Below are 26299 nucleotides of genomic sequence, written 5' to 3' on the forward strand. Positions count from 1 at the left end.
AAACAATAAAAAATAGTTTTGTTTGCCTTAAACATTTTATTAATACATATGAATTTATAATGCATGTGTGAAATGTTGAAAAAACAATAAAAAACCGACATATGTATCTACAATCTAGATACAGATTAAGAAGCAGACTATTTTATCTTCAAAGACTACTGTGTGTTGTACCCTGATGTCAAGTTCCATTTTTCTCAGATAACCATTTTCCTGAATTTAAAAATCTTTCCCTAGTTATTTTTATAACTTTATTGAGATTTAATTCACATACTATACAATTTTCTCATGAAAGTGGAAAAAAGTTAATATTTTTAGTGTATTCATGGAGTTGTGAAAACCTCACCACAATCAATTTTAGAACATTTTATTCACCTCCCTGCCCCAACCCCAAGTCGCATACTGATCACTAGTCCACATCTTCTCTCAACCCTCAGCCCCAGGCAACCACTAGTCTATTTTCTGTCTCTACAGATCTGCATATTCTGGACATTTCACATAAATGGAATTACACAGCATGTGGCCTTTTGTGACTGACTTCTTTCACTTAGCATAATGTTTTAAGGTTCATCCATGTTAGAGTATGTGTCAGTCATTTATTTATTTTAATAAATACTTTGGCACATAGGTTTACTGAAATATATTACTCAGTTTAGCATGTTTTTGAAATTTATATAAGTGGAATAATACTGTATATATTCTTACATAACTTGGTTTTCTCATTCAACATTGTATTTGTGAGATTCCTCCCTACTGATGAACCTTCCACAGCTAAGGTTCACTTTCACATGTCGTACAATATTCTATTTCATAACCATACTACAATTTATCTATCCATTCTTCTGCTGATAAATATTTTGTTTCCATTGTTGCTTTTACAAAAAATCCAGCTATTAAGATTCCTTTACATTTCTGTTGGGGGGGGTGTGTGTGTGTGTGTGTGTGTGTGTATGCAAATCCTTCTCTAAGGCAGTGTTCTTCAACTTGCAGGTCAAAACCCAATGAATAGGGCAGTACACTGACTTAAACACTCATAAGTAGAACACACACACACACACACACACACAAAATAGAAGAGAAAATATCAGAATTCCTTCCCTGTAGTTAGGATAAAATTATTTTTGCAAAAACTTGGGCACCTTCTATATATACACATATGTGTACCTATGTTTATATACATATATATGCATATATACATACCTACATACACAGCGATATACACACACATGTATGTATTGGTACTGGATTACAACATGAAGTCTATTTCTTACTGTAGATAATGGTAAAAAAAATGAAAGCTTCTGTTCTAGGGAATACTGCTAGATGCGGAGTTCATAAGTCATAGGAATAAGCAGATGTGCAGCATTATAATTGAGGTAAAATTGGTATACAATATTATACAAATATCAGGTGTGTATCATTATAATTTGATATTTGTATAAGCTTCAAAATGATTACTTCCACCAGTCTACTTTTCATCCATCAATATATAATTGATAATCTTCACTCCTTTTGCCCCTCTTCAAGCCCACTTTCCCTCAGGTAACCATCTATCTGCTCTCTTTATCTATGAATTAGTTTTTATTTTACTTATTCATTTGTTTTAATTTGTAGATTCCACATGTAAGCAAAATCACATTGTTTGTCTTTTTCCATCAGACTTATTTCACTTAGCATAATACCCTCAAGGCCCATCCAAGTTGTCACCCGTGATATGATTTCCTTCTTTTTATGGCTGTGTAGTATTCACATATATATACACAAATAATACATTTTGTTTACCTATTCACCCATTGATGAGCATTTAGGTTTGTTTCCATATCTTTGCTACTGTAAATAACTGCATCACTGAACATAAGGATGCATCTATCTTTTCATAATAGTGATTTCATACTCTTCAGATAAACACCAAGAAGTTATTTTTTAACACCTGTATGAATTCATGATAGATAAGTGATAAAGCAACTACAGTAAAACATTAATGGTAGAATATAGCTAGAATACACATTCTAGCTATTCACTGTACCAGTATTCATTGTAAAATTCTTTCAATTTGGTGTATGTTTGATATTTTTCATAATAAAAGGTTGCAGCAAAATTGCCTTAAATTTTCTAAGATATTTTCAAAGTAATACCATAATGGAAGGCCCTTTTATTCTAACCACCATTCACTGATCTCACCTTATAAACAGCTCTAAAAATATCATCTCCCCTAAGAAGTGTCCATAGAGTTACTAGAAAAAGAATTTCATATTTCACCTTGACCATTTTGGGCAAAGATATCCTACTGATTTTCTCTAAGATTCCTGTTCACTATATTTATCTTTGTTTCCTACCCTTAGGAATGCACTAGGACCCTACATAAGCACACTGTTGTTTATTTATTTATTGGTTTATTATTTTTGTTCTGTAATTTATGTATCTTCATTTGTTTGTACAGGGTGCCACAGAACTCTAAACTTCTGGAGGGCAGGAATTTTTGTACAGCATCTAATACAACGTCATGATCATTTATATATGTGCTTAACAATTTCATTTTTATGAAAACAAGGGAAGTTCAGAAAACTGTGCTAAAGTTATGATCTCTGCATCATGAAATATGCAAGAAGTAAACATAAATGGTTCTATTTTAAAAAAATATGTTTTGGGTTTACAGAATTAACAATTGGTATATATATATCTTCATCTATTATCTAAAAAATTTGATGAAGTCTTCCATTGGTTCTAAAAGACTAATGATTTCTTATAAGATTCTCCATAGATAATCATGAAGTTACGTTTTGTCCTTTTAAATGCTTAAATATTTCTTTTACTTTGTACAATGTTGAACAGAAGTGGTTATAGTAGAGTTCTGTCTTATTTCTAACTTTAAAGAGAAGACTAATAACATCTAGTTATTAACTCTATTTGCTTCATCAGATTAAGGGAGTTTTCTTCTAATCCTAGTTTACTAAGAGGTGTTATTGATAAATAGGTGTTGAATTTAATAAATGCTTTATCTGAATCCACTGATAAGATTATATGGTTTTTCTCCTTTAATCTGTTAATGTAGTGATTCATATTAATCAGTTATCTAATGTCGAACCATCTTTGTATTTTTGAAATAAATCTATCTTGGTCTTGATGTATCATTTTTAATACATAACTAGATTGAGTATGTTAATATTTCATTTTGAAGTTTTTTTCAACTTTGTTCACCATGATATTAGCCTGTAGACTTCCTTTTTTCTACCATCATTTTCTGGTTTTGGTAACAAGATTATTCTAGTTTCATAACGTGATTAGGAAATGTTCACATTTCTACTATTGTCAGGAAGAGTTTATGTAAGATTGGATTTGTTACTTGAAAGTTGTATAGAACATGACTCTAAAACGAAGTAAACTTAGTGTCTTTAAAAAAGAGAATTCACTTTTTAGAATAGTTTAAGATTTTCACAGAAAAATTGAGAAGACAGTATAGAGTTCACATAAACCCAGCACCCAGAAAAAGCCAGTCTAACCCCTCTCCTGGGATTATGCAAAAGGGGCCTATAAATGAGTTGTTTCCAAATACAAGTTTGTGGTAACATTTTAACTTGTCAATGGCAAAATGATAACTATAAGGACAGGCTAGGCTAAGCTACAACATTCTGTAAGTTAGATGTATTAAATGCATTTTTGGCTTAATGATATTTTCAACTTATGATGGGTTTATTGGGATATAACCCCATTGCAAGTTGAGGGAGATCTGCACAAACAGTAACGTGAGAATTGTTAATGCATACCACCATGGAATACATTATCAACTAGAGCAAAGTGCTTATGTATAGTTCCTTTCACCTTTAGTCTTAAAACAGCACTCATATCCAGAGCTATTTAAGTTAGTATCTTTCCCTCTAACTTTTCCAGTGAAATTGTTTCCTGTACTTTTAACATATTTAGATTATTTTGTTGGAACCTGCATAATTTTATGCCTAAATACTTTTTTAGAAAAATTTGTGTATAGTAGATATTATTTGAATATAAGGTTCTGTGATTTTTTGCATAATGTCATTTCCCTATTTCACCACTACAGTGTCATACAGAATAGTGTTAACTGCCCTAAAAATCTGCTGTAATTCATTCATCTATCTAACCCTCTCTTCCCACAAACCCTTGGCAGTCACTGATCACTTTACCATCAGTGTAGTTTTACATTTTCCAGAATGTCATAAAATTGGAATCATATGGCATGCATCCTTTTCACACAGGCTTCTTTTACTTGGCAATATGCACTTAAGAATCCTCCATGGTTTTTTTTTGGTGAGTTGATAGTTCATTTCTTTTTATCACTGGATAATATTCTATTATATGGATGCACCAAAGTTTGCTTATCTGTTTATCTATTAAAGTATATCTTAGTTGACCCCAGCTTTCGGCAATTATGAGTAAAGTTCTTATAAACATTCACACGAAGATTTTTTTCAAAGACATAAATTTTCAAGTCAATTGGGTAAATACCTAGGAGCTCTTTGTCTATTTTGGATGTAAGTTCTTTATCAGATATTATAATAGAAGAACTAGACAGAAAATCAACAAGAATATAGAAAAATTCAAAAACACTATTAATCAATAGGCTCTAAGTGACATTTATACAACATTCCACCTGACAAAATAATCTACAGTATTCTTCGATGCTCATGGAACACAGATCATATCCTGGACCATAACAGTAAACCTCTGCAAATTTAAAATAATTGAAATCATACAGAGTGTGTTTTCTGAGTGTAACAGGATAAAGTTAGAAATCAGTAACAGAATGATAATAGGAAAACTCCCATATACCTGGAACCTAAACCAAGTTTGTAAACTTCTGAATAATCAACGGATAGAAGTCTCAAAACAAAGGAGAAATATACTGAAGTGAGTGGAAATGAAAGGATAAAATATTAAAATCTATGGGATTCACCTAAAACAGTGTTTCTAATAAGACTTACATTAGAAAAGAGGTAAAGTCCCCAATCAATAATATAAGTTCCTTCCTTAAGAACCGGCCAGCAAAATAAACACCCCAAAGCTCACCACCAAGTTACTCAAGGGCTATTACAGCAGTTCCTTTTACCCAGTACATCATGTCTAGCTGTCAAGAAAAAAATTATAAGGTACACTAAAAGGCAAAAAACACAATTTGAAGATACAAAACAAATATCAGAACCAGACATGGCAGGGGTTTTTGAATTATAAGACCAGGAATTTAGAAAGCCTATCTAAGGGCCCAACAGATAAAGCAGACAGAATACAAGACCAAATAGGCAGTGTAAGCAGAGAGATGGAAACCCTGAGAAAGAACAAAAAGAAATGCTAGACATAAAAAACAATGTAACAGAAATAAAAAATGCCTTTGAGGCTCCTTAGTAGACTGGACACAGCTAAGAAAAGAGTCACCAAACAGAGGATATATCAATAGAAACCTTGAAAACTGAAAAGCAAAGAGAAAAACAGCTGGAAAAAAAACCACAGAAATTCAATTACTGTTGAACAACTACAAAAGGAGTAACATGTGTAATGGGTATACTAGGAGGAGAAGAAAGAAAGGAACAGAAGAAATATTTGTAACAATAATGACTGACAATTTCCTCAAATTAATGTCAGATACCAAACTACAGATCCAGGAGGCACAGAGAACATCAGGTAGAGTAAGTGCCCAAAATACTAAACTTAGGCATATCATTTCAAACTACAGAACATTAGAGGTAAAGAAAAAATCTTGAAAGAACCCAAAGGGGGAAAAACCCTTACCTATAGGGAAACAAAGAAAACAATTACATCTGATTTCTCCATGCAAATGAGGAGAGAGTAAGAGTGAAATATTTAAAGTGTTGAGAGAAAAGAATAAACAACTTAGATTCTATACCCTGTGACATTATGCTTCAAAAGTGCAGGACAAACAAAAATTGAGGGTATTTGTTGCCAGTAGATCTGCCTTGCAAGAAATGTTAGAAGAAGTTCTTCAGAGAGAAGGGAAATGAGATAGGTCAGAAATTCAGATATACATACTGGGAGAACATCAAAGAAGGAATAAGTTAAGGTAAAACAAAAACTTTGATTTTTCTCATTCTTAACTGATGTCACTTTTTTTCAAAATTATACTATTTATAGTATTTAATTATGCATGCTTGTATATAATTATGTGTATGTATATGCTTATGTACGCTGATATGTAAGTGAAATGAATGACAGCAATTACACAAGAGGTGGGAGGGAGGAATTAGGATAACTTTATTATTATAACGTATTCACAGTATCTGTGAAATAGTATAATATTACTTGAAAGTGGACTTGGATTAAATGTATATTGCAAACTGTAACTGTATATTGTACACTGAAATTGTAAAATTGTAACTGTATATTGTATATCATAAATGTACAATGCAAACTTAAGGGCAACCAATTTAAAAAAAAGTAAAAAAAGAAGTATAACATATTTGCTAAGAAAATGAGGAAAAAAGGAATCATATAAAAGCCTCAGAATCATGAATGGCAGAAAAAAGAGTGGAAGATTAAAAAAAAAAAACAGGTACAAAAAAGGGCAAAAAAGAGAACAGTAACAAGTACGGTAGACATTACTCCAAGTATACTAATAACCACTTTGAATATCAATGGTCTAAATGCACCAATTAAAAGACAAAAATTGTCAGAGTGGCAATATTTGAACATTTACCATGACAGACCACATTCTGGGTCATAAAACACATCTTAACAAATTTAAAAGAATAGAAAATTCTACTATGTCTTGCTTTCAGACTACAATGAAATTAAACTAGAAATCAGTAACATAACTGAAAAGTCCCCAAATACCTGCAGATTAAATAACATTCCTGGAACTAATAAGCGATTATATTAAGATCACAGAATACAAATATACAAAAGTCAACTGCTTTCCATATACCAGCAATGAACAACAGACACTTGAAATTAAAAATATAATACCATTTATATTAGCACCCCCCCACTAATGAAACATTTAGGTATAAGTCTAACAAAATATGTACATGATCTTTATGAGGCAAACTACAAAACTCTGTATAAAATCAATAAATGATGTCAAAGAAGAACTAAATACATGGAGAGAGTTCATCGACAGGAAGACTGATTATTGTCAGGATCTCAGTTCTTCCTGACTGATCTATTTATTCAATGCAATACAAATAAAAATCCCAGTAAGTTAGTTTATGGATATCAACAAATTGATTCTAAAGTATATATGGAGAGGCAAAAGACCCTAAATAGCCAACACAATATTGAAGGAGAAAAACAAAGATGGAGAACTGATACTGACTTTGAGACTTACTATAAAGCTATAATAATCAAGACAGTGTGGTATTTGTGAAAGAACAGAGACAAACAGGTGAATAAAAAAGAATAGAGAGTCCAGAAATAGACTCAAACAAATAAAGTCAATTGATCTTTGACAAAGGAGCAAAGGCAATACAATGGAGCAAAAAGATAGTCTTTTGAACAAATGGTACTGGAACAACTGGATACCCATCCACATGCAAGAAATGAATCTAGACACAGAATTTACCTCCTTTGCAAAAATTAACTCAATATGGGTCACAGAACAAAACATAAAACACAAAAGTATGAAGCTCTTAGAAGTAACAAGAGAAAAGCTAGAGGTCTTCGGTACAATGACTTTTTAGACACACCACCAAGGGCACTATCCCTGTAAGAAATAATCGATAAACTGGATCTCATTAAAATTAAAAACTTCTGCTCTGTGAAAGACAATGTCCAGAGAATGAGATAACAAGCCACAGACTGGGAGAAAATATCTGCAAGAAACACATCAGTTATAGAAACATTAATCAAAATATGCAAAAAATTCTTAAAACTCAACAATAAGAAAACAAACAACCTTATTAAAAAAATGGGCCAAAGACCTTAACAGACACCTCACCAAAGATGATACATAGATGGAAAATAAGCGTATGAAAAGAAATTCAAGATTATATTATCAGGGAAATGAAAATTAAAACAATAATGACATACCACTACACACGTATCAGAATGGCCAACACTCAAAATACTGACACCACCAAATGCTAGTGAGAATGTAGAGCAACAGGAACTTCATTTGTTGCCGGTAGGAATGCAAATGATACAGCTCATTTGGGAGACAGTTTGGCAGCCTCTCAGAAAACTAAACATATTCTTACCATACAATCCAGTCATTGTGTTCCTTGATATTTACCCATAGGAGTTGAAAACTTATGTCCACACAAAAACCTGCACACAGATGTTTATAACTTAATTCTTAATTGCTAAAACTTGGAAGCAACCATGATGTGCTGAAGGTGAATGGATAAATAGCGGTACATAAAAGACCATGAAGTATTTTCAGTGCTAAAAAGAAATGTGCCACCAAACCATGAAAAGACATGGAGGAACTTTAAATGCATTTTACTAAGTGAAAGAAGCCAGTCTGGAAAGGCATACTCTATGATTTCAACTACACAACATTCTGAAAAAGGCAAAGCTATGGACATAGCAGAAAGATCAGTGGTTGCCAGGAGTTGACAAGGAGGGAGGGATGAATAGGCAGAGCACAAAGGATTTTTACAGCAGTGAAATACTCTATTCGATACCATAAAGATGGCTACATGTCATTATACATTTGCCCAAATGCATAGAATGTACACCACCAAGAGTAAAACTTAATGTAAATTACAGACTTTCAGTGATTATTATTTGGTATCAACGTAGGTTCATCAGTTATAACAAATGTACCACTCTGGAGAGGGATGCTGCTAATGGGGGATAACTCTATACATGGTCACAAAAACCTGTACACAAATGTTCATAGAAGCTTTGTTCAATCAGCCCAAAACTGGAAAAGACTGAGATGTCCTTCTACGGTTTACTCTCCAGGGAATTAGGCTGAGAGGAAAAAGCCAATCCATAAAGTTACATACTGCATGATTCTACTTATATAAATTCTTAAAATAGCAAAATATAGAAATGGAGAACAGATGAGTGGTTGCCAAAGGGAGGCTGAGTGGGAGATAGGTGTGTGTGGCAATAACAGGGCAACAGGGGGGATCCTTGTGGGGATGAAGTAGTTCTGTATCTCAACTATATCAGTGTCAATATCCTGATTGTCATTTTGTGCTATAGTTTCACAAGGTGTTACCATTAGGAGAAACTTGGTAAAGGGTATGTGGATTTCTAGGTATTATTTCCTACATTTGCATGTCAATCTGCAATTATTTTTTTAAAAGCTTTAATTAGTAATACATTTTTTCATGTACTGAATTTTGCAGATGTAAATACAAAATTTTCGTATATAAATATCAGCCAAAGATACATTAAGAGATACATGGTTATAAAATTTAAATATGACAAAATCAAGCAGCATTTTACTGAGAAAATATTATCTGGGAGATGTTTTGAGGGTCTAGCTGTATTTCAATCGCTTTCTTTAAAAAAAAAATCTTACTTGATTCTTTTTATTTTCTCCCTCCATTTGTGAGTTATTTTGTGTGTTTTCCTTACTTCATTTCTTCCCTCTGCTTCTGGAAGTTATAAACTCTACAAATTCTTTTAGTGATTACCCTAACAATTTTAGTATATATTCTTAACTTTAAAAATTTAATCAGTATCTTTAATCTCCTAGAAGAAACAGTGGGCTTTTTTTTATAATATTTAACTAAGATCATACCATCCCAACTTACATGTTGTTGTTTTCAAGAATTAGTTCCAGGGTTTTTTTTCTTCCCATAAACCAGACATTAACCACTACCTTTGATCTCTTTTCCTTCTTGAATCCAACTGTTCTGAGATAATTTTTCTTCTGCCAGAAGGATATCCTTTAAATTTTTTAAGTGAAATTCTTTTGGTGATAAATTCTGCCCATCTGTGTTAGTAGGAAAATTACATTTTTTTTTCTCCCTCATTCTTGAATGACAATTTTCCTAAGTGTGAAATTCATGGTTAACAGTTATTTTCTTTCAGCACATTGAAGGTATTATACCAGTTTCTGGTTTTAATTATTGTTATTGAGAGGTTAGCAGTTAGTCAAATTGCTGTTTAATTTTAGGTATTCTGTATTTTCTTTCTCTTCCATTTTATTTTTCAAGAATTATTGTCATAAAACTGAAATTTACATTTGAGACAATATTATAAATAAAAACAAAAGACTGCATATGACTAATTAGAAAAAACATTACAAGTGAAGTTTAAAATCTTAGTATAAGTCAGTAAGAGAAAGAAATATACTGTACAATGTCACTTACATGGAATTTAAAAAATACAACAAACTAGTGAATACAAAAAAGAAACAGCTTCACAGATACAGAGAACAAATCAGTGGTTACCATTGGAGGGGGAGAGGGGCAATATAATGGTCGAAGGGGTAAGAGGCACATACTACTGATTGTAAGATAGGCTCAAGGATGTATTATACAGCACAAGGAATTTAGCCAATACTTCCTAATAACTGTAAATGGCAAGTAACCTTTAAAAATTGTATAAAAATTTGTTAAAATCTTAACATATAAAAAACTCAAATCAATAAGGAAACAAACCAGTCTACAAATTGATAATAAAAATGAATATTCAATTTACAAATAAGGAAATATAGTCAATAAACACATGTAAAATGTTTAATGTTGCTATTAAGCAATTAAATGTACATGTAAATGGTGACATACTATTTACTGCTTATCACGCTGGGAAGAATCAAATTTATAATGTCTAGATATAGGAAACAGCACTTTAAAAAAACTTTATTGAAGTACAATTTATATACTATACAATTTATTTCTAGCCATTTGTAAGATCTATTTTTCTGTGGTATTTTACAGTGTTCTTATGGTGTGTGTAGGCACAGATTCCTTTTTATTTATCCTGCTAAGGATTTGGATTCCCAAATCTGAAAGCTGATGTCTTTCAAGATTTTGAAATTATTTCTGGTAGTAAATTTCAATCATTTCCTTTCCTTCATTCTCTATTTATTATCTCCTTGTGAACTCCAAGCATATTTTTTATTTTCTTACTCTTAAACATCTCCTTCATTTTTATATGTCAATCTGAGCTGCATTCTGGATAATTTCTTCAAGTAATTTCATCTGGTTCACTATTTCTCTCTTCAATTTTACATAATCTGCAGTCTAATCCATCTGTTAAGTTTTTAAACTTTCACTACTGTATTTTACATATCTAAATGTATGTTTAGCTCTCATTCAAACCATTTGTTTCTGGTATGTAATTTTCAAACTTCTTCTTTTTTTAGTTCTCTAAGTATATTACATTTATTTCTTTTTATTCTACTGCTAATATCAGGATTTTAAGTCTTTCAGAGACCATTTGTAGTCTCCATTTTTTTTATAGTGCCTTCATTCCTGTGGTTTTTTTGTCACCTTGTATTGTGTATATGTGACCTGCAAATTTCCAAAGAACTTTGTGAAGAATCTTTGAGATCTAGGTTGAAGTAGAATTCTTCTAGAGAAGATTTACTTCTGTCCATTGCTTAGGGCATTTCCAACTCAGAGTCACTTTGAATTCTCTCTTTCTTGATATTTTCATACTGCACAAAGAGTTTAAACCTGAGCCATCATGTGGTTATGATACAGAGAGGATAAAAGCAAATTCACCTCCCATCCAGAGCTAAAAAATATCTGAAGAGATAATTCTAATTCAAAATTGCATACTTAAAAATGCACTGAACTGATCCTGTGCTTTAGATGCTATGATCTATATACTGAACTTAGGCTGCACTAGAGTTGCTGTGCTCTGTGCAAAGATTTGAAAAACATGAGGAACCTAAACCATGTTATTCAGATTGTTTATTCTTTCACTTTTGATGAATGGGACTCAGTTATCATAAAATTCCTATGGGGCTATAATATATAGCAAATAGATAGGCTCAGTGGGAGAAAGGAAAGATGCCACCTGTGCTGAAGTAGTCATTCACCACAAGTCTGTCTCACTTGTCTTTTGCAATCTGGTCCACATCCAGTGACAGTGAGTCTGGAAGTTGTGCCTGAAGTATTGCAGAAATGTCCCCAGAGGATGTACTTGCTGTATATGTTGTATTTCCTATCCTAAAGTTTTTTTTTTTAATTTTGGTAAAATATACATACCATAAAATTTACTATTTAACCAATTTTAAGTGTAAAGTTCACTGGCATTAAATACACTCACACTGTTGTGCAACCATCATCACTGTTCATCTCCTGAACTTTTTCAGCATCCTATACTGAAACTCTGTACCCATTAAATAATAACTCCCTGTTCCATGCTTCCCCCTCCATTGTTTTACTTTCTGTCTATATGTATTTGACTATTCTAGATCCTCATATAAGTAGAATCATACAACATTTGTCCTTATATCTCTGGCTTATTTCACTTAGTATGTCTCCAAGGTTCATTCATGTTGTATCATGTATCAGAAGTTCATTCATTTTTAAGGCTGACTAACATTCCACTATACATATATAATACATTTTGTATATCCACTGATTTGTCAATGGGCTTGTGAGTTTCTTTTACCTTTTGGCTATTGTGAATAAGGCTGCTATGAATATTAGTGTACAAGTATCTGTTCAAGTCTCTGCTTTCAATTATACTGAGTATCAATTGGGAATTGCCAGATCACTTGGGAATTTTATGTTCAGTTTTTTTTTAGGAACTGCCATACTGTTTTGAACAACGGCTATGCCAAACAGCAATGCACAAGGTCTCTTTGTTTTGTTTTGTTTTGTTTTTGTTTTTTGGATAATAAACATTTCAATGAGTGTGAAGTGCTATCTCACTATGGTTTTGATTTGCATTTCTCTTATGTTTAGTGATGTTGAGTATCCTTTCATGTGCTTACTGGCTATCTGCGTATCTTCTTCAGAAAAAATCCCCTGCCCATTTTTAAACTGAGTGCTTTTGTTTTTGAGTTAAAGTTCTTTATATATTCTAGATACTAAACCCTTAACAGATATGAGATTTGCAAATATTTTCTCCCATTCTGTGGTTGCCATCTTACTCTGTTGATAGTGTCCTTTGAGGCACAAAGATTTTAATGTTGATGAATTCCAGTTTACCCAGTTTTCCTTTTATTGCTTGTACGTCTAGCGTCATATTCCAGAAAACTCTGCCAAATCTAATGTCCTAAAGCTTCCCCCCATGTTTTCTTCCTTGAGTTTTATGATTTTATCTCTTACATTTGTGTCGTTAATTTATTTAGCATTAATTTTAATATACAGTGTAAGGTAAGTATCCAACTTCATTCTTTTGCATGTGGACATCCAATTTTCCCATCACCATTTGTTGTTGCAGACTGCCTTTTCCTCACTGAATTGGTCTTGCCACCCTTCTTGAAAATCATTTCATCCTATATGTAAGGATTTACTTCTGGTATATTTTATTTCATTGGTCTAAAAGTCAGACTTAATGCCACTACCACTGTTTTGATTACCATAGCTTTGTAGTAAGTTTGAGTGTGGGTCCTCCAATTTTGTTGATCTTTTTCAAGATTGTTTTGGCTATTTGGGATCCCTTTAGTAGAGATTTTTCTATTTCTGTAAAACAATGTTGGGGTACTTTGATAGGGATCGAATTAAGTCTACAAATTGCTTCAGGTAGTATTAAATTCTTAACAATATTGTCTTCCAATTCATAAATATGGGTGTATTTCTATTTAGTTAGGTCTTCTTTAAATTCTTTTAGCAAAGTTTTACAGTTTGCAATGTACAAGTCTTTTACCTTCTTGATCAAGTTAATTACCAAGTATTTTATTCTTTCTGATGCTACTGTAAATGGAATTGTTTTCATAATTTCTTTTGCATTTTTCATTGTTAGTGTATAGAAACACAACTGATTTTTACATGTTGACTATATATCTTCAACTTTGCTGAATACATTAGTCCCAATAGTATTTTTTTTTTTGGTGGAATCTTTAGGGTTTTCTACATATAAGATCATGTCAAACAGAGACAGATTTACTTATTCCTTCCCAATTTAGATACCTTTTATTTTTTTATTTTTTTCTTGCCTAATGCTTTGGCTGCAACTTCTAATAGTATGTTTAATGACAGTGGCAAAGCAGGCACCCTGGTCTTTTTCTGGCTTTAGAAGAAAACTTTTCAGTCTTTCACCATTGAGCATGATGTTAGTTGTCATTTTTTTTTTTTTTAATATAAGGCATTTATTATGTTAAGATAGTTTCCAGCTACTTGACTGTCATCAACATGAAAGCACGCTGAATTTTGCCAAATGCTTCTCTATCAATTGAGAAGATCATGTTTTGTTTTGTGTTTTTCCTTTATTTGGCTACTGTGGTACAGTACATTGATTGCTTTTTTATGTTCAGCCACACTTGCATTCTAGAAATAAATCCCACTCTTGCATGGTGAATAAACTTTTTAATATGCTGAATTTGATTGTATTTTGTTGAAGATTTTTGCATCAATGTTCATAAGGGATATTGGTCTGTAATTTTCTTGTAGTTCTTTGTCTTTGCTATGAGGGCAATATTGGCCTTACAGAATTAGTCAGGAAGTATTCCCTTCTTCAATTTGTGGGAAGAGTTTAAGAAGGACTGGTGTCTGTTTTTCTTTAAATGCTTGGTAGAATGCTCCAGGAAAGTTATCTGGTATAGGCATTATATTTGTAGGTAGGTTTTTGATTACTGATTAAATCTCCTTACTAGTTACAGATCTATTTGAGTTTTCTATTTCTTTGTGATACATCTGCATAGGTTCTGTGTTTGTAGGAATTCATCCATTTCATCTAGGTTGTACAGTTTATTGACACAATTGCTCACTGTACACTCTTACAGTCCTTTTTATTTCTGTAGAATTTTTGTTTCTAAGTTTAGTAACTTGAGTCATGTCTTCTTTTTTCTTAGTCAATATAGTTAAAAGTTTGTCAGTTTTGTTGATATTTTTGAATCATCAATGTTTGGGTTACTTTAATTTCTCTATTGTTTTTCCATTTTCTCTTTTATTATCACTTTAAACTTTTTTTTTTCTTCTGCTAGTCCTTGGTATGGTTTGTTCCTCTTTTTCTAGTTCTTTAAGCAGTAGTAGTGTTAGGTGGTTGTTCATGAAATCTTTCTTTTTTAATGTAGCATTTACAGCTATAACTTTCCCTCTTAGCATTGCGTTCTCTGAATCACTGAAGTTTCAGTAGGGTACATTTTCCCTTAAATTTGTCCATATTTTCTAATTTCCCTCATGATTTCTTCCTTGACTCACTGGTTCAGAGTGTACTGACTTAATTTCTACATATTTGTGAATTTTCCTTTTTCCCTGATGTTACTGATTTCTAACTTCATCTTTTTGTGGTCAGAGAATATACTTCCTATGACATTTATCTGTTTAAATCTATTGAGTTACTTTGTGGCCTAACATGGCTTATCCTGGGAAATGTCCCATAGGAAGTTGAGAAGAATATATATTCTATTGTAGCTGGGTGGTATGTCCTCGAAAAGTCTCTTAGATATAGCTGATTTATTGTGTTGCTCAACTCTTACATTTCCTTAATTATCTACTGTTTGGCTTTTATATCCATTATTGAAAGTAGGGTATTGAAGTCTCCAACTTCTATTACAGAACTGTCCATTTCTCCTTTCAATTCTGTCATCATCTATTTTAATAGTTTGTTATTAAATACATAAATGTTTATCATTGTTATATCTTTCTACTCTATTGAAACTTTTATTATTATACAATATTTTTGTCTCTTGTACCTTTTTTGATTTAGAATATTTAACTTTTTAAAATTTAAAGTGTATTTTGTCTGATAGTAGTACAGCCAACCAGCTCTCTTTTGATTACTATTTGCATAGATATCTTTTTCCATCCTTCAACTTTCAACATATTTGTGTCTTTGGATCTAAAGTCAGAGTCTTGTTTACAGTATGTCATCAGATTATGCTTTTCTATTCATTTTGCCAATCTCTGTTATTTGATTATAGAGTTTAATTCACTTCCATTTAAAGTAATTACTGATAAGGAGGAACTTACTTCTACCATTTTGTTAACTGTTTTCTATATGCCTAATAGCTTTTATTGTTCCTTATATCCCATATGGTTTTTAAACAATACTAGTATGAAACCATTTGTGGCACTAAAGGGAAGAAGTTTAACTTCTCACCAATAGCAGTGCATGTATTTTTAGAGTACTTATGTTCAGTTACTGACTAGATGAAGTTAAGATCAAATTGGTAATAATGATAGATAGTGGGGCAAACTATGTGAAAAAGATTAGTCCTATTTAACACATTAAAAACTAACTAGAGACTTCATGTCCTACTTCATAACAGAGATATTATGGAAGATTCTATGTAATGATAAAAAAAGAATATTTAAAACACAATTGAAAGATGGGTTATTGAGGACTACAGTGGTAAATCTCTTTATAAAATGAAAAACTGCCTATTGCCTTTTCTTTTTATGAATATAGATATTCATATAACAGTTTTTCTTAGTGAGTAAGTCTATATAAGATCTCATAACTTTTCTATGAGCTATGTGATGTCACCAAAAAGCTAAGCAGAGATCACAAATCAAGTTAATGAATGAACTGAAAATAAAACCAGGATAAATTATGCCTCAATTTATAACCACGGTGGTTGCTCTATTATTGACAATGACATTTAGAACAAAAAGTATCCAATCTCTTTAAAAATTGAGTGATTCAGGGAGGTTAAATGCTGCTTTTCTGTGGGTAGTTTAATTAGCTTCTGGGACAGGAAGTGCTAAGCCCAGATGAATAAATTGCCCAAGGTCACATAGATAGTAAGTGCTAGGATATAAACTCAGAGATCTCATTTTAAAATTAGAGTTCTTTCTCTGTTGGTGTTGACCAAATGGTAGAACCTTAATTATGGCTTCTCTCTCCTACTGACTGTGGACAGAATACAAAGAGTAACTACCTGAGAACTCTGAGCATAAAGAAGAGTGGGCAGATTGGGTACTAACGTCAGAACCTGAATAATAATAACTCTTAGTGGAGCTAATCCCAGTTACAGAGCTGCACGACTGTGATCATGATGGTGCAAGCACTAGGACCTGGAAAGAAGACCTGTATCTGTGGCTGGTGGAACCAGGAAAAGGAGCCCTTAACGTCTAGAAGTTTGGATGGGAGAAAGCTCTGTTATTTTTTTCTTGAATTTTTTTTCCCTTTTGCCTTTGCCCTGAAGGTGGTCCAGTTGTATAGAATTACATATCACAGGGGATTAATACTCTACAAGAAGTATCTTCTTGCTAGAGAAACTGGGAATAGGATCCCTGGGAACTGGAGAGTGTAGGGAAATTCTTGGAGAGGAGAGAGCTGGAGAAGGTGGACCCCCTAACTCAGTGAATGAACTGACACAAGTCCCAGGCTCATTCCTGATGTAATAAGCATTTGTGGAACAGACTCAAAGAAGTATAAGAAAGGCTTTTAAAAATACAGGTAAAATATACTCCACTGCCCAAGTCTCAGGCTAATTCCTGAAAGGTTCTCATGTTGGGCAGACCCAAACTGTATAGCAAAGGTTGAATCACCATCCATATAAGGAGAGACAAAAATTTGCAATCTGAATCCAATCAGACTGATTGCTGAAACTAACTAACTTTCTCCAGAGAATTTCAACAGAGTCCAGAGTCTTAAAATACAATATTCAAAATATCCAGGGTGCAATTCAGAATCATTCAACATAGAATCAGGAAAATCAGATTACTTCTCACAGGAGAAGAAAATCAACCGATGTCAACTCAAAAGTGATTCAGATATTAGAGCTGTCAGAAAAATAATATTAAGCAACTATTATAACCATCCTCCATGAAATAAAGGTTGACACTTTTTAAATACATGCAAAGATAAAAGTTCTTAGCAAAGAAATACAACCATAAAAAACAGCTGAATAGAAATTTCAGAATAGAAAAAAATGTTGTATCTGAAATTCAAAAATTTTCTAGATAGTCTCAAAGTCAAAATGAAGAGTAAAGAGGAAAAAAAGTCAGTGAACTTGAAAACAGATCAAAAAAATAATCTGAAGAATAGGGAAAATGATTTTAAAAAGTGAACATCAGGGACCTGTGAGATATTGTCAAAATACGTATAATTCATGTCACAAATGTACCAGGAGGAAATGAGAAAGAGATTGGTAAAGAAAAGTAAAAATTTGAAAAACTAATAGCTAAAAATTTCCTGAATTTGGTTAAAGACATAAGTTTACAGAGTCAAGAAACTCTTTTAACCCAAAAGGTTAAACTCAAGGAAAGCCACACCCAGATACATAATAAAATTGTTGAAATCAAAGATAAAGAAGAAAATATCTTCAAAGCATCTAGAGATAAAAATCATACATTACATATAAGGGAGTAGAAATTCAAATGACTGTAGATTTCTCCATAGGAAGAATGGAGCCAGAAGACAGTGGAATAACATTTTTTTAAAGTGCTGAAAGAAAAGAACTATCAATTTAGAATTCTGTATCTAGTGAAAATATCCTCCAGAAATAAAGGTAAGATAAAGACATTTCCAGATGAAGAAAAGCTATTAGAAGTTTTTTTTTCCAGCCAACCTGCCTTAAGAACTAGAACTCTCAATCGGAAACAACACAACAGTAATCAATACTTAGTAAAACTTATTATGAATCAGTTGTTCTGAGCACTTAAATGGACTAATTCACTTAATCCAAGAAGGCTAGTACTATTTACATCTTCATTATACAGATGAAGAAAAAAATAAAAAGATGTTATGTAGCTAATAATAGAGCCAGGAGAGGACCTAAGTAGTCTGGCTTCAGAGATGATGCTTTTAACCACTACTTGATACAATCTTCCAACTTACTTGTACAAAAAAAACCTGGAGGATATTAAGTTAACTAAGCAGATAAAAACAATTTTAAACAGATTTAATGATTTTAAAAATTATTTTTATTTAATGCTGCTCTCTAGAGATAAAAATAGGAAAGCAAGGCACCAACTTGATGCATTATTTTACCTTGAAATAAAGTTCTGTTATAACTAGGATGAAATACTGATTTATCAACAGGAACCATAACAATAAACATTTTTTGAGTACCTACTATGTCTCAGAAATTGTTTTGGGGGCTGAGGATGTAAAAATGAATAAGGTAAAACTGCTGTTCTTAAGGATTTTATACAACTTAGGTAAAATAGACAAGAAAGTAGATAATTACAATATAGAATGTGCTATAATATAAGCATGTAGAAAGCCCAAAGTGCATACAAGGTAAAAATGCAATAGAAAGGAAGCATCAATCTAATCATAGCCGTTGAAAAAGTAATTTTTAAAAAGATTTGAAGAGCAAACAAACAAACAAAAAACAATCAGAGAAATAGTCCACAATTCTTTTCTATAACTCATGCTGACTACTATCTCTGTTTCAAAATTGTTAATAAACTCTCAGTTAAATAAATAATGACCATAAAGAAAAGCCAGAAGAATCAATTACCATGCCGTGTATATGTTTTAATTTTCAAAGCCTTCGGCATAAAGATGATGACCTATTCCAAAGAACTTAAGATCAGCTACTGCTGATTTATTTACCATTCACTCAGCAGTCCAGTGCTCAGCAATAATGTGGATTCAGAAGGTAGAGGAGAAATTAATCCAGAAAAATCTTTCAGTAAGACAAAGGTGGTATTTCTATACTGGATAAAGAAAGCTATACTCAATTTGAAGAGTTACCTTAACAGCTGCAAAGAGCAAGTTCTCCAGATAAACTGTGGGATCCTTAAGTTGAGGACCATATCTTAACTTTTCTTTCCAAACTTAGCACCCCTAATAGTTAACATGAGGCCTGGCAAATAGGGTATTAGTACATTTGTTGACTTAGATTTTTACTATAAGATAATTAACAAGAGATGAATTTTAATTCTTTTTTGACGATATTCCTTGTATGGCAAGAAAGAGTTCTGTTGTGTTCAAAGATCACTACTTAATTCCATAGAGAAAAGGGACCAAATGTGTGACCACTGACCTGCTATGGGTAGGTAATACAAGTAAGAGTTCAAAAAAATAACAGCATAAAATAATCAATGTGAGTTTGTTAAAGACCAGCATGGACTTTAAAATTCAAAATCTTTATCAAGCTACATTAGTTCTTTATTTGCTCATTCTAAAATCAAATGTAGTAATATAGTACTTGTGACAGGAAAGTAACTAACGACCCATTCACATTTCCCTGAAGCTGCGCTTCAAGTAGCTGTCATTAATAGATACTAACTTACTCTAAGTAACAGAAAAGTCATTATGACTCATATTCCATGCATTAAATGGACATACTTATTTTTATATTGATATTGCACATGGGGTCAATAAATGGCTATAAATAATGACTGTGATAACTTGCAATTATAAAGTTGCCATGTATTTTATAGACTGTTCTGAGATCAACTGCCTATTAATCAATGGTCATTAAATTAACAGATTTTTACTAAGTTGATATTTCTGTCTTTAACTTAAATGATGAATGGTGTCCTCACTAAAGGGGATTTTAATCTAAGAATTGCTAAAATAATAATGAATAACTAACTAACCCATCAAAATAGAGGATAATTGTCAACATTTAGGTCAATGAAGGCATACTTTTAAATATACTAATTTAATATACTAGTAATAAATTATTGACTGAGCTTTTTTTTCATGACCACACATTAATATGCCTATTTACAAACTGAAATAAAATTCCTAATTTGTGAGAACAACTTATTAAAAAAAAAACGCTACTGCTTAGATTTATTAAATTAGTATTTACTGACAATGAAGGAAAATTGATTCCTTATTATAAATAATCATAAAAAAAGAATATTTACATCTTAATAAACTGGACTCTTCCTGGGGTTAGAATTGAGAATTTCTGGCAGTAATACAATGTTTTCTAAGAGTTTCAATATAATACACACACACACAAAAAAAAAAAAAAGAAAAGAAAAGAAAAAGAAAAAGAAAGAATTTGAAGAACACTGTGGCTAACATTTATCTACACTGGATACTAGGACTTATAACTCTGGGAAGAAAGTGGGGCAAAATTAAGTGTTATGACTAAAGTTTCTTAGGTTTCTCAGTCTATTAGTGATTAGTGGTATGGAATTAATTTTCTTTGCAACATGTTGGTGACTTTCTTACCTAGAGAGCATGCCCAGAGGTGTAACATTAAGTGATCCCATCAGCATTGCCAGGGCCATCCCTGGCGCTTCTCGTTCTATTACTTCTTTTGTGGCCTGTAATTAAAGATTAAATAGCAGACTGAGTGAAATTAACAAAAAAGGACGTCAGAGTAGTAAAATTAACTTAAAAGTAATTATAAATCATGCTATTTATAAACCACTTTGTAGTTCCTCAAATATTTTTTTTAAGGCATCAAAACTAAATTCTTTGGGACCACTGAATAAAAGTTGAGGACTAGGACATCTAGGGAACTTCCATGTTAGCAGACCTTTCTTATCCCTTACCACTCAGAAGTGTTTGGTAGAAGTCTCATCTCACCTAATGACCTAAATTTTAAAATGAAGCCTCATATTGCTATAATAGTTCAACAGATATTTCATAGAGTAAAAAAATCTGGTATTCTTCTTTGTCTATTACTCTTGAAACAGTTAGTCCCTAAAAACCTGAGATCACTTTGTATCTCTTCTAGTTCTATAATTTTATGTTATAATAAATGGAACTCAAGAAATCACTGGTCAACTTTCCCCATAAGTTGAGTACAAGAAAAACTCTAGATATACCATCTTCCATTATCTTCAATATAAATTAACTATCTGATTGTTTTAAAAAAGAATTAATGAAGTGATAGGCTTTAACTATGTGATGTAAGTTTTAAGATAGGATATTCTTAAGATAAGTATGGTTAAACCTGAAATAAGGTAATGAAGAGGCAAGAAAATTTCATTTTCTAAAGGTCAAGAAAAATAAATAGTTAACATAGTGTGATGGTAAAGATATGTTTTAAGCTAAAGTTGGGAGTGAAACACATGATTCAACCCATTTCTAACCCTCTGTTTCTACAAATATAGGAGGTTACAATAATTGGGAGAAATACAGGAGTATAGCTTTCAAAGTGAAGTATTCCAGTAAATAAGAAGAAAGGCAAACAAAATGAAAAGCAAGCTATGGAAAAATATAGTGAAAGGTTGATATTTCAATATTTCATTAGAAGTAGTGTGACAGTCTGGAGTAAGATTAATGCTCTGGACAAAATTTAGGTTCAATAAAGTTTCATCTTGGCTAATAATATAAATTTTAAAATGAAGCCTCAGACTGCTATAATAGCTCAATAGATTTTCATAGAGTGAGAAACCTAGACAAAGCAGTTAAAATCCATCAAGTCTGTGTTAGATGCCAATTGATGCTATAAATAAACTTCTAAGGTGCATATAAGTTAGTTAATCCTTTATAATTATATAGAATATAACTGATGTAATTTACTGGCTCACTGAATTCCAGCATAATGCAATATTTAAGAATGTCAGAAATCTTAAAGGAAAACTAACACTACCGTAATGCTTTTCAATAAAACTTGCTTTAAAAATAAAGGGCAAGCAGGAAGGAGAAAGATACTCTTAAATTCTTAACTTTGGGAGTTAACTGCTTTCCTTTAAATACACAGCTAAAAACGGTCGATCTAGCATTATACAGAATCTATCCCATGTTTTTCAAATTCAATCAAGCTGGTATGATTTTTGAGGTCTCCTAAGAAGAAACACTATTTTGATGTTAAAAATTGTTTTATTGAGGTTTACAACCTCTTAGGAATGTTAAAATCTTAGAGCCCTAAAAATCAAGGAAGAGATGTTACTGAGAACAATTTTAAAAGAGCTCTTTGGATAGGTTAATATTGATTTCATTGTTTGCTTGATAAAAATCACATAAGCAATGTTTGGTATTTAATAAATTTGAGGGTAGGGTCCACATAAAGATGAAGTACTCCAAAGTATAGCAGCACACCTTATTTAAGGGCAAAGGAAGAAAATGTCAACAAATAGCTGAGAGGAAGTCTTTCACTTAGATACTTCAAAACACAGCATTTATCCATTCATACAACAAATATTTATTAAGTACCTACTATGTACTAGGCAGTATTCTATGCAATGATGCTGCAGTAGTGAATAAAACAAACCTAAAAGAGTATATAAACTCACTAGCACCTAGTACGTGAAAAACTCAATTGACAAATTACATATAAGAATTACCTGAAAGAGATGCAATTCATTAGTTTTTCTAGATCCTCTAAAATATACCATTGGATTTGGCCAGACCACAGTGGTCTACCTGGAATGCCTCATTTCACTTTTAAAAGAATCGTTTTACTGAACTCTCCTTCTGTGGTAAGTGGTTGAATACAATGAAATGGCTCAGTGAAATTCATTTATTTTAGGAAGTATTTGAGGCCATTGTTCACCACATTGCACTGAGGTTCTCCTTAGGAGGACTCACAGGAGAAATTCCCTCTTAAGTATCATAACTAGGAATGGGTATTCTTCTGTGATAGCAGTTTGTTTTAAAATTATGATTCTTGTGAATCAAGCTACCTTTGAGAACAGAGACAAATTTATAGATACTTTTTTGGTAGGCTTACTGAACACAATCTAATTTCATCTTATTTTTCCTTGTCCTATTTTTTCCACCTTTATCTTATTAAAAGTTCTGTTGTGTTTCATGTATTTGTGTAAACTGTCTTAAATATGTTTTAGTGTATTAATAAATACATGGATGATGGATGGATAAATGATTGTATGTATTCTTATATAAAGGTCTTCATCTTTTTCCAAACATAATTTAAGGAGGACAGTTAATTCTTTCTGAAAACTTTCTAGAGGATTTGGTCCTATAGACATAAATCTTATAAAATGTAGAACATAAGAGGAAAATACATATTTTGATGATGTCACTGAAAGGCATTAGTGGTAACAGGGGTGAGTGAGGAGGGAGACTCTAGGACTAGACACAAACTAATCTTTTTGCTATGTATTCCTAAATACTGCAAAATTCTTACAGCTATATCAAATGTATCTTTCCCATAAAACATCAGAACCATTATATTTCCTTTTTATTTTCTCTTCCTGTTTGGTGTAGCAAAAAACATCACTATCTGTGAAGTCAGACAATGCCACCACATAGTTAAGGTCCTGAAAGTAAGGGCTGGGTCTGTTGAAGCATCTAGCACAGTGTCCAATATATAGAATGTGTACTCGATAAATATCTGTGGAATAAAAGAGTAAGTAAATGAACCATATAGGTTTGAAAACCTAGATTAGTTGGTCTGTAACGTAGAACAAAATATTTAACCCCTCTCAGCTTTAATGTACTTATGTGTAAAATGGAGCTAATAATAAAGCATATTATGAGAACTAAAGAATATAAGAGTAAATTATCTACTATAGAGTAGGTATTTGATACATGTTAATTCTCTCTTTGCCTCTACTTTCCATTCTTACATTCTTGCAGTTTTGATTATATCAATTAGAGAACAGAAATAATAGAAAGATCCAGAAGCCAAACTTAGAAACAGTGGTTAAGAACCAAACATGAGGGGAAACAGAATGGAGAGCAAGAACCTAAACATAAGAACACTGGCAAGTGGGTGGCAGGAAGAATACTGAAATAATGGGATCTAAAGGGAACAAGTAGTCAAATGAAGCAGGAATGGGAGGTTGGACAGGATGGCAAGAGCTAGATAAAAACATCTATAAGTTGTAAATGGGGAGGCACAACTAGAAGGCAAAGAGCAAGAGAATAAAAGTTAATTTAGAATAAAGTGAGAGGAAGCTATCTGTCTAAATTACTAGAAAATCCAAACAGAAGTGGTTTTAACAAACATAGCTTTATTTCTATAATCATATATACTAGGATGATAGATACAGATAAATGAAGGTTATCAGTGTCTGCTGATAAGCAGAAAACAAGAATTCATTACCAATAGACTATTCATAATGAATGGCAAAAAAAGATGCCATTAAAAATTTGAAATTACTTTTTAGGCTAAAGTTCTGTTTCCCGCTTGTTTATACATTATTAATTTGCTTATCAAATTCTTTTTTCTGTGAGCAATAGCAGAAATCTATTTTCTTACTTCAGATGTAACTTTTTTGAACTAGTAGATTCCAAAATAATGAGGTTTAATTGGATTTACCTATACTCTTTAAATAGACATTTTATTTTTAACTTCTAAATACTTTCTAAACTTTGAAGATTGCAACCTCCTATGGAAAATCACTTATTGTGATTTTCTTCTTTTATTCTCGACACTTTGAAGATAACATTAAAGTCAGAAAGATGCTTCAAAGACTGCTCAAGTTGCAAAAAAGGGTGTCATAAACAATGATTCTATAGTCCAGGGAAATTGTCAATGAAATTCAGGTCCATTTTTACCTTCATAAGCATAATTACCTTAAAAAATGTTATTGCTAACAGGCAATAGTGTTTAAGTATGCACAGGACACACAGTAGCTAAATGTAAATGTGCAGAAATTCCTTTTACATATGGTTACAGTGAAAAATCAGTATAGTGCCTTTACTTATTTTGACACATACTTTCATTAACAAGCATAATTTGTGTATTAATATTTACATGCTCATTACTTTACTTTGTAGATTTAATATACTTTCTTCCTAACAACAACTACAGTGCCCTCTGATGATTAAATAATCTTAAATAACAAAGACTATCTTTGAAACACTATCTAATGGGTACTAATAACAATGTTAAGCTATCAAGGTAGGATATGGTTAGGACAGTGATCCTTAGACTACAGTGTGCATCAGGATTTCTGAGAGATCTTGCTAAATACTGACTGTTGGGTCCTACTTGAAGATTTTGATTCAGAATGTCTGGTTGAAACCTCAAAATCTGCATTTCTAACAAGTTTCCAAGTTATGCTTGTGAGGCTGGTCAGAGGACTACATTTTGAAAAACACACTGCAGATGGAAAGAATGACGTAGATTAATGATAATGTGCACAACTTGATCTAATATTCATTATTATCACCTAATATTCAACTTTGTAAAGTAGGTTGAAATAAATGTGAGGATCCTTCATCAGAGCAAAATATAGGCCTAGTGAGGAGATAAATTAGGTAAAAACAGGCAGTTTAATGCCAGCCAATTAGACTTTCCTGACTCTATCCATCAACGCCATCCAATGACATCTTCTTGACTCAAACACATTAATTTCATTTTACACTTTACAAAAGCATTATAATAAACAATTCAGACCTTGCCCCTGTAAGTACACTATGTTACACAGACATTATCTTTAATATATATATTTTTTCAGGACTACACATGATAGATAAAATTTACATACATAACAAACACGTAGGGACGTTCAAG

General features: G+C 32.1%; 1 protein-coding gene across 6 annotated transcripts in view; it reads right to left on the reverse strand.

The window, feature by feature from the left end:
* The window catches only part of GPHN (gephyrin), a 429918-nt gene that overhangs the window by 227348 nt on the left and 176271 nt on the right, over positions 1 to 26299 (reverse strand). For all 6 annotated transcript variants that reach the window (XM_010962279.3, XM_010962275.3, XM_074365373.1 and 3 more), the window contains exon 5: positions 21094 to 21188. In XM_010962279.3, the coding sequence (XP_010960581.1) occupies positions 21094 to 21188 (95 nt within the window). The remainder of the gene's footprint in view (positions 1 to 21093; positions 21189 to 26299) is intronic.

This window comes from Camelus bactrianus, chromosome 6, assembly GCF_048773025.1.
Source record: "Camelus bactrianus isolate YW-2024 breed Bactrian camel chromosome 6, ASM4877302v1, whole genome shotgun sequence".
Classification (NCBI taxonomy): Eukaryota; Metazoa; Chordata; class Mammalia; order Artiodactyla; family Camelidae; genus Camelus; species Camelus bactrianus.